Source organism: Ailuropoda melanoleuca, chromosome 13 (genome assembly GCF_002007445.2).
Source record: "Ailuropoda melanoleuca isolate Jingjing chromosome 13, ASM200744v2, whole genome shotgun sequence".
NCBI classification, from domain to species: domain Eukaryota; kingdom Metazoa; phylum Chordata; class Mammalia; order Carnivora; family Ursidae; genus Ailuropoda; species Ailuropoda melanoleuca.
In genome coordinates this window covers 73130488-73140626 of record NC_048230.1, presented here as the reverse complement: position 1 = coordinate 73140626, position 10139 = coordinate 73130488, and the positions used below count along the sequence as shown (strand labels likewise).

The 10139-nt window shown below is 45.2% G+C and overlaps 1 protein-coding gene across 1 annotated transcript; it reads left to right on the top strand.

The window, feature by feature from the left end:
* The first annotated feature begins 300 nt into the window (after positions 1 to 300).
* On the top strand, positions 301 to 9546 carry LOC117795747 (signal-regulatory protein beta-1-like). Its single transcript, XM_034641599.1, has 5 exons — positions 301 to 316; positions 1299 to 1607; positions 5112 to 5438; positions 5545 to 5654; positions 9265 to 9546. The coding sequence occupies exons 1-4, from the start codon at positions 301 to 303 to the stop codon at positions 5649 to 5651; spliced, it is 759 nt and encodes a 252-aa protein (XP_034497490.1). The 3' UTR covers positions 5652 to 5654; positions 9265 to 9546.
* The last annotated feature ends 593 nt before the right edge of the window (positions 9547 to 10139 follow it).

Sequence of the window (10139 nt, the reverse complement as noted above, 5' to 3'; positions counted from 1 at the left end):
GTGGCACTTGGCCCCCGGGGGCCTCCTGCTGCCGGGCTCCCTCTGCTTGCACCTCACCTCTGCATGGGGTCCTCACCCCTCTGAAGCAGGCACTCTGGATCTTGTGTTTGGAGGTGGCCGGACTCTGGAGCTAAACAGACCGGTGTCCCATCTGAGGGCTGCCACCAGCCATCTGTGCCCTCAGACAAAGCACCGCCTGTCCTGGGGTCAGTTCCTCATCTCTGCCCTGACAACTGCCGCACCTGCCTCCTGGAACCTGCCGGGGTGTCCTTTCCTTGACCCCTGCTTGGCAACCGAACAATGGGGAGCACAAAACGTGCTGTGCCATGACTCTTTGCAATCCCTGGGGTGCCCAGCCCAAAGCCGGGCTGCAAGAAGCAAAATATTAAAATGACCATTAAGGGACCAGCTGTAGAAAAGTAAAGGCAGCCGTGATGTAACACAAAGAGCCCCTGACCTGAAGTCACAACCCTTGGTTTGGAACGTGAGTTCCATTTGCTGTGAGGCCTGTGGGCAAGTCACTAACGCTCTCTGAGCCTTTTCTTTCTGTAACATTAGAAGTACAATTAATAATTTCTCAGATGGTTATTGTGAGTATAGGACGATGTTAAATCATTTATGGAGTGATCGCATTCTACTCCAGTTCCTCTACTTAATTTAGTAACTGAAAGTAAAGAACCCTGCCAGTGTGCAGATGGGGAAGTTGGGTCTCCAAGAGCTAACTTGCTCAGGCGCAGCCAGTGGAGGGGCCAGGAATGCAAACTCGAGTTGAGTGTGACCCCAAAGCCTGTGCTCCTAACCTCTTCTCTCTGCCACCTGCTTTTTATATGACCTGGGCTTTGAGCGTGGAGGCGCAATTCCCTTTCTGGGGATGGAGAACAGACCTGAACTGAGACCGCAGACACAGACCCTGGGGCCAGACTGCCTGGCTATGAACCCCAGCTCTGCCCCTGACTGTGGAGCGTGGACAGGTTCCCTAGCCCGTCTGGGCCTCAGTGTCTTCATCTGTGAAATGGACATAGTAATAGTCCCCGCTCCTAGGGCAGCAGCCAGAACCTGGCGAGTTAGCAGAGCTGGACAGCGGAGACCAGCGATTCGGGTGTTTGCAGGGAGGTGGGGTGGGAGTCAGCCCCGGACACGCTGCTGTCATTGCCTGGCCTCTGATGTCGGCTTCTGACTCCAACTGCTATCAGAATTAACCTTCACACCCTAGGGGGGAAGAAGCCATGGGGCTTCTCCTGGAGCCGCTGGCATCTGGGCACCTCCGTGCCTCTCACGGGAGGGCTCTCTCCCTGCAGGCCGGAGCGCCCACTCCTACTCCTTGCAAGGCCCGCTCCAGCGATCGGAGCCCGGCGCCAGCATCCAGCTGACCTACACGTCCTCCGGATTCCCCTCACGTCAGGTTACTGTGACCTGGCTGAAGAAGAACCTGGCGCTCCCCGCGTGGCAGACCCACGTCCACGCCAGCGGAGACACGTACAACGTGACCAGCAGAGTGCTCGTCCCGCTGCAGGCCGACGACGTGCTCTCCTTTGTCCAGTGCCACGTCAATCACAAGTCCACACCGGTGTTCCAGAAGACCATCGGCCTGGACCAGTACCTCCGTGGTAAGGACGTTCTCCCCGCTCAGGTGGGTCCGTGCAGAGGTGGGCTGTGCATGTCTCTGCCTCAGTTGCCTCCTCCGAGAACAGTACCGCCCTCTCTCGGTTGTGGCAAGGATTCAGCGACCTAAGACCTGTAAAGTGCGTGAGGCAGGCCTCGCTCGTGCTAACCGCTCAGAGGGGCAGGTGCTCCGGCGGCTATATTCATTCTTACTTGTCCTAGTCACATCACGTCTCTGGACTCAGTTTCCTCATCTGTAAAATGGACAACAGTATCTTCCGGGAATTTCCTGTTTTTATTATTATTTTATACAAAGAGAACGTCAAAGTCTTTTTTTTTTTTTAACTGATTTTTTGTTGTGGTTGATTTTCCTGGCCTGGACCCATGCTTGACAGGTCTGTAAATTCCGTGAGGTCATACACATCATGCCTGGAAGGAATTCTAGCAATCCTCTCCTTGTGTATGACAACGCTAAAACCCAGAGAAGGCAAGCGAGTGGTCCAAGGTTGCACAGCAGGAAAATTAATTCCTTAAATGGGTATAGGACTTTAAAGTTTGCAAAATATTTTCCTCAGCATTTTTGCTATTATCATGGTAATAAAGACATCATGTGACACAAATAAAAATGTTGATATTAACACCTCACATGAGCGTAGCACACAGTAAAGCATGCACGTGTGGGTTGACTTATTAAGTGTGTGCCGCTGCCCTATACTCTTCGTCCCATTGGTGATTTACACACGGAAACTGGGGTTCAAAGAGGTAAAGTGTGCCCCAGATGGTAAAGCCGATGAGTGAGAGAGCTTTTGTATGGATTGGGGCTTCTAGCTGCTCTTTGCCATCTGCGGGATCACCTGCTTAGTTACTTAGGCTCTCCTAGCCTCCTATCCTTGAGTGTTAAGCAGGACAATGACGATGCCGGGGCTCCTCCTTATCTAACTATTTATTATACAATTTCCTGGAGTCGGGACAAGTGTATAGAGAAGCAAAAACCATAGAAAATGCAAATATTCACAAATGAATTAATTACTTATAAAATTAGCCCCACTCAACCCCCCCCAACACTGGCTACTTCTCTGCTGGGTTTCCCATCATTGTGGGTGTCTTCATCTGGGTTCCCCTGAGAGCAGAGCCTCAAGCTGGACTGGGTGCCGGCGTGTGGGAAATGATCTGCAGAGGCACCGAGGTTGAGATGAGGGATGGTGGACGTCAGGCAGGGAAGGCAGGACGCCCAAGAAAGGGTGAGTTGATGAATGGGTGCCCCGGTGGACACCTGAGGCTCAGCACCGCTGGGACCCTCTCAGGAACTAGGGAGTTGGGATGTGCCCGCATGATCTGGGTGGCATTTCATGATTATGGAGAAATCCCAAGGCAGGAAAATGTGGAAGGTGTTGTGGGAGTTGCAGGAGGGACGAGGGACCTCCAAGCACGGCTGCCCTGAAATCAGGCAGCTGGGGGAGGTGGTGTGGAGCCCAGAAACCCTCTGCTCTAGATCAGCGTTGCCTTGCTTGAAGTGTGGCAAGCAAGAGACCACACCATGCAGAATCTGCATCCATTGCAAAGGGAAAGCAGAGATCTGGCCAAAGTTGTATTTCAAGAAGTTGATGCCAGTGATGGGGGGAACTGCTGGGATCACAGGCGAAGCTTCTGAGTGCTTCGAGATGGAAAAAGAAGAAAAAGATCCACGGTGCTCATGAGTCCGTGGGCACTTCGAAAGAGGACCCTTGGATTGAAAGAGGCCCCTGTGAAAATTGATAGAACATTCAAATGCTTTCAAATAATTTTTCCATTATATTTTAATGATGCTGCCACGAGTGTGAAATCTGTGGGCACCATAAGCATCTGTTGGTACTGTCATGTAAGGTTTTGGGAAAAATTAATTCTATCTTCTTCCACCCGCAACACTTGTTCCTTCTAAGAGTTGGTGCATAGTTGCGGTTATATGTTATATTTAATTAAAATATAAATGAAATAAAATTAGTTTTATCGCTGAAATTTTTTCAAGATGAAATTTCAACCAATGCTTCCATGACAGTGTCTATGAAATTGGGGCCTGTTTTGTGCTAGTTCCTTCTAAGTGGCTTTCTGTTGTTGTTTTCTGATACCAAGTAGGCTTCCATGTTTTGCTCATTTGGTTTTGTGAAGATTCAAGGAGACGTCATATGCGCCACCATTCCGTGCGTGGAAGCAAGAATCATCTGCTGTGCCCGGGTGTCTGTCCTCCTGGCACTGCCTGGATACCACACAGCCAGGAGAACTCACTGGCAGCTAGAAGGGGCATCTGAGCCTCTCCCTCCTTTGAGTGGACTTTGGCATCTCCTATGGCCCATAACACTTGCCTGGGGGTACCTTACCCTGGCCTATCCTTACTGGACATCACTCCAGTTAGGAGGCTTGAGTCCTCTCTTCTCACGGTCCCCCTCTTTGCTTGGGAATAATCCCTGCCTGTGTGCTAAAAGGGAAATGCTGAGTACAGATAGAGACCTTCTGGGGTGTGGGCCTGCCTTGCTATCCACACATTAAGCAGCACTGACAGAATTCTGTCGGGCTGCGTGGGTCGATCAGATGCCTTTTGTTCCTTCTATGTCTTCACCTAAGGAGTTATTCTCTCTACCCAAGATCAAGGGGTGAAATCCGTCTTGACTAGACTCATGAGACATGATCTGACCTTGGACAATTGCATGACTAAAGAATTTTGGAGACAGAGGGAAAGTGACTCACACAAGCTCTTGGATTTGACTGCAGTGTTAGTGCAGGGACCACAGTCTGGATCTCTCTATGGTTAGACTGTACCATGCTGTGTGTCCAATGACTTCTACTGAAATACATACCATTTTATAGTATCTAACATCTTCCACATTTTCCTCATTATGAATACATTCTACTGCACAGCTGAAAATCAGTTGAAAAGGATTATAGAACTTGTTAGATCATAATTTCAGAAGCTGGGATCACAAATGCATATAGCCTTAAAGTTGGGGTGTCAGACCAGCATGATGTTTGTAAAACATGCTGTGTCTGGCATATTCCCAGCTGGGCCCCTTGTGACCTTGGGCAAGTTACTGAACTTCTCCAAACCCTAGTTCCTTCCTACGTAATATCTCTTAACTGTGTAGAGTCTGTGACTCTTCAAATCTTATTATTATCACGTCATAGAATGAGGCAACTGACTTGTAGGTTCTTAAATAGAATTTAATGTTTATCTTTGCATCTTTTGTAGTGAAAGTGGAAAAAAACAGAGAGAGAGAGAGGGAGAGATTTGGATGGATTTCTTCAATCCCATCGTTCTTTCATCCATGTATTCCTCCACCCACCCATGCATCAAGCATGCGCTCACTCAGTGCACTCTCTCATTCAGCCGTGCATTTACTCATGCATGCACCTTTTAACTGATACCTGGATCCTCCTCTGGGGGGGGGTTCTGAGCAGATGACCCATCTTCAAGGAGGTCCCTGGCTCCCACAGTGGATTTCCTATAGTCATTCTCTGCTTTCTCTGGAATGTGTCAGTTCCCCCTACAGTGACAGTGTCCCAGTCTTCACCCTCCTCGGACTTAGTGGCAATTACCTGCCATGTGCAGAGATTCTATCCACAGAGTGTGCATCTCACCTGGATAGAGAACTGTCATATCTTCAAGGGAGCCGAGGAACTCACATCCAAACAGAATAGCGATGGAACCTACACCTTGGAAAGCTTGCATTTGGTGAATGTGTCAGGGCAGGTGTCTGAGCGGGTCCTCACCTGTAAGGTGCAGCATGAGGCACAATCTCCCATCCAGGCCAACCTCATACTGCCCACAGCAGCCCACGGCATATACAAGCCCATTGGAAGCTCAGGTAAGCTCATCTCTACTGCTCTGCGTTACGGGTCACCCTTGTCTCCTGAGTAGAGTGAGGTATTTAAACTCACAGAGTCCCATTTGCTGTCTCCTTCTGCTCATAGGTACAGGGATGCCTGTCCTTATCTTTGTGGCTTTCCTTCTGGGCTTCAAGGTGCTGCTGGTGATGAGTTCCATAGTCGCCTACATCTGCAGGCAGCAGAACCTGTAACAGGTGAGTTGTGGGCAGGCCTTAGTACATAGAGAGAGGTCCTGTCACCGTCTTGGGCTGGCCAGAGGAGTCCCTGGTGAGCCCACTATTTCACACAGCCACAAGGAAAGGTTGAGAACACGGTTGTTTTCTCTAAATGTCTGTTGGAGATCTCAGAGGCTTCCAGCTCTCATGCATCCTGCAGTGCCCTGGGGCTTGAAGGTTTTTAAATGCAGTCTCTTGGAATCCTGGGTGGGGGTCCAAGCTGTGGAGGTGGGATGAAGGTCAAAGCTTTGAGCTCCAAACTCCAAAGAGTGCCCCCATATGCGGTTATTTATGTCAGTTTTCATAGGACTTACTTTTGGAATGAATAAGGAAAGCATTACTAGAATCTACTAATGGAGCCCATTGAGGGGCTGGGGGGCTCTAACTTGTGGCAAAGATGAACATGGGGGTGGGAGAATTCAGAACTGAGATAGAGGGGCTGGGGTGTAGTGAGTAAGGATCTTTTTTCTGATCTGCACCATGATTCCAGGCATGCAGAGCGCCTGCCACACAGTAGATGCTCACCGAATAAGTGAATGAATGATGAATGAATGATTTTCCCGACTGCACCTGCATGCCTTGTAATACATTGCCTCCCGCCCTGTCCAAGAGGCTCACGTGGGGGGAGAAGCTACCGCCCCCACTTCTACCCTGAACATGCTCCCTTTCCTCACACTCCCTGATGTTCCTTCTCTCTGAGCTTCCGAGCTGAGTCAAGGATGGACTTTGGTCGGAGGGACCCGGGGATGTCTGGACCTTGATGCACTGAGCTTCAACCCGGCCCTGCCTCTGCCCAAAAGAGAATCAAGTGGGTCAAGGAAACAAGGTTTCCATTCTGCTCCTGATCAGGAACGACCCTTAATTTTCAGGCACATTTTACTTTCATTTTTTAAGTGTTAATTCCGGTTAGTGAGCACACAGTGTTATATTAGTTTCAGGTGCACAATATAGTGATTCAACAATTCCAGACATTCCTCAGTGCCCATCCTGACAGGTGTGCTCTTAGTCCCCATCACCTAGTTCACCTATCCCCCCACCCACCTCCCCTCGGGTAAACAAGAGTTTGTTCTCTATAGTTAAGAGTCTGTTTCTTGGTTTGACTCTTTTTTATTTCCTTTGTTCATTTGTTGTGTCTCTTCAGTTACACATATAAGTGAAATAAGATGGTATTTATCTTTCTCTCACTGCTTATTTCACTTAGCATTATACCCTCTAGTTCCATCCATGTTTTTGCAAATGGGAAGATTTTATTCTTTTCTATGGTAGAGTAATATTCCATTATATATATAAAAAGAAGAGGTGATGTGTGTGTGTGTGTATATATATATATATATATATATATATCCATTTGTATATCCTTTATCCATATATCCATATATATCCTTTATCCATTTATCTATGATGGACACTTGGCCTGCTTCCATAATTTGCATGAGCATATCTTATTTTTATACAGAGCTTTTGCAAGTATGATTTTATTTTGACACCTACATATTTTGAAATCACTATGTGGAAAAAGCATTTTTTGGTTCTGAAATTTATGAGAAATATATTTTTAAAAATCCTTGGTCCTACCATTCTAATTTTGCAAAATATTGCATTTTGCCATTATAATCTTCTGTTTCTTTTAAAAACACTGTTCTGAGTTTGGTGTTTATAATTCTCAAATTTGATTTTATAATTTTACCACATACTATAAGCCCTTAAGCAATAGGCAATATTACTTTGCATGTTTTAAATTTTATATAAATGTTGTTATATGTATACAGCATTCTGGAGCTTTTATTTTTATGCTCAACATAGTTTGTGGGATTTCTTCATGTTGCTGTACGTAGCTCCATTTTATCAATTTTCCACGACTCTGTAGCTGTCTGTTATAAGAATATGCTACAACTTAGGGAATCTTCTCAGGATGGTATGAAAGTCCTATCGGCTGTTTGGGTAATACAGCTTTGTAACCAGCGTTTTTCTCTCTGTTTCCATGGGCTCACATGGGAGCGTCCCTTTAGCTCCTCTGCTGTGGTCCACGCAGCAACAGATTTAGTATCCTTTGGGAGATTTTGTAATATAAAAAAAAAAGCTTTTTAATTTTTGATGAAGTTTTGCTCTTTCCATTTATACCTTTGATCTAGCTTTATTCTTCTGAGCTGTGTGTGTGTCTGTGTGTGTTTGTGCATGTGTTATAAATGGTAGGGATCTTATATTTTTTTCTCCCATTGGGATAAATTATCCGGGACTCCCTGATTGGCACAGCCGCCTTTGCCATATAGCAGATGATTCCATAAATGTGTGATTCTTTTTATGAGGTCTTATTGCCATTGAGCTACTTCTCTATCTCTGTCAAAACTTCCCTGCCTTATAAGTCATGGGGATGAGAGTACAGCACAGGGGACTACGGTCAACAGTATGGAATAATGTTGCATGGTGACGAAGGGTGATTACACTTACCGTCGTCGTGAGCATTGCATAATGCATAGAACTTTCAAATTACTATGTTGTGCATTTAAAACCAATACAGCACTGTATGACAACTTTAATAATAAAAAATTTTAAATATTTTAAAAATAACATTTGCCTTTGCATGGAAAAAGAAATAGACCCATACATAATACGTATTTGCCCAAGTGATTTTTGACAAAGGTACCAAAGCAGTTCAATGTGGAAAGGATCGTCTTCTCAACAAATGGTCATGAAACAATTAGATACTCATATGTTAAAAAAAAGAAGAATCTTGACTATTCCTTATATACAAAATTTAATACTGTCTTAAAATAATATTACCTAATATCAATATTACTGAACAACATACACAAAAATACGAAGAACAAATTAATATGATCAGATGGATCATAGACCTAAATTTAAAAACTGAGATGATAGGGACGCCTGGGTGGTGCAGCGGTTAAGTGTCTGCCTTCAGCTCAGGGCGTGATCCCAACGTTATGGGATCGAGCCCCACATCAGGCTCCTCCGCTAGGAGCCTGCTTCTTCCTCTCCCACTCCCCCTGCTTGTGTTCCCTCTCTCGCTGGCTGTCTCCATCTCTGTTGAATAAATAAAAAAATAAAATCTTTTAAAAAAACTGAAATGATAAAGATTCTAGAAGAAACCATGGAGAAAAAAACCTCAAAACTAAATATTTTTGGTCTTGGGTTAGCAGAGACTTTGTAGATAAGACAGGGGAAACACAATCTATAAAGGAAAGCATTGATCCATTTGAGTTCATGAAACTTTAAAACTTTTCTTCTTCAAAAGATACTGTTAGGGATGCCTGGGGGGCTCAGATGGTTAAGCACCTGCCTTCGGCTCAGGTCATGATCCCAGGGTCCTGGGATTAAGCCCCACATCGGGCTCCCTGCTCAGCAGGGAGTCTGCTCCTCCCTTTCCTTCTGCCTGCTGCTTCCCCTGCTTGTGCTCTCTCTGTGTCAAATAAATAAATAAAATTTTTTTAAAAAGATACTGTTAATAAAAAGAAAAGGAAGGTTACCGATTAGGAGAAAATATTTGCCGAGTGAAAACTAACAAAGGACTTTCACCTGGGACGGTCCCCCGTTTGTGCTAATCAGGTCTATAATCTGTGGTTTCTTTCAGGCTGGAATGTCAGAAAGAAGTGATTGGACCCGATGGCCCACAAGTATAAAGCATTTACTGCTCGGCCCTCTAAGAAAGAGTTTGCCAATGCCCGAGAGAATATTTAAAGAACTCTAACAACAAAATAGCAAGAAGACGGACAATCACATTTTTTATGTGAATGAAAGACTTGATCAGAGTTCCACCGAAGAACATATATTAGCATCAATGAGAGTTTTGCTGATGTAAAAAAAATTTTTTTTTTCTTAACTGCTCTGTCCTAATTAGAACGGCCTTATAATAAGTTTCCATCTCTCTTTTGGGCAACACTTCCCACCTCATCTTGTTGCTCAGAACTGCTATGGCTCTCCTTGGCCCAGATGCATTTTTAGAATCACTTTGTCAGCTTTCATTAAAAACCCTTTTACAATTATGATTTGATTGCACTGACTTTGTATATTCATGTGGGCAAATTGACATCTTTGTGGTACTAAGTTTTGCCACTCGCAGACAAGAGATGTCTTCAGTTTTCTTTGATGACTTTCAGTTCATCAGTCCACAGGGCTTTTTGGTCCCATGATGGTCTTAGGTATCCCTACTTAGAGCTATCTTTAACACCTTCCAGTGTATGGAATCTTTAAAAATTATTATTACTGTTTGCAAGGGGTTTAGGACATAAGAATGTAATTGCGTTTTGAGCATTGATTTTATATCCGGCAAGTTTATCACACTCAGACGAGTGCTCATAGTATAGACATTCTCTTCCTTGTAACCCTCACAACATAATCGACTCACCTAGATTAGTTTTTACACTCATTAAAGTGACATATGCACACGCTTCAACAGGTAAATAGTTCTATACCTTCTACATATGAAAACTGGAGTCTCCCGACCTC

Excerpts from the sequence above, each read along its gene's own strand:
- LOC117795747 (XM_034641599.1), top strand. Across the intron at positions 1,608-5,111 it reads CCTGGACCAGTACCTCCGTG|TTCCCCCTACAGTGACAGTG; the intron begins GTAAGGACGTTC and ends GGAATGTGTCAG. Across the intron at positions 5,439-5,544 it reads CAAGCCCATTGGAAGCTCAG|GTACAGGGATGCCTGTCCTT; the intron begins GTAAGCTCATCT and ends TTCTGCTCATAG.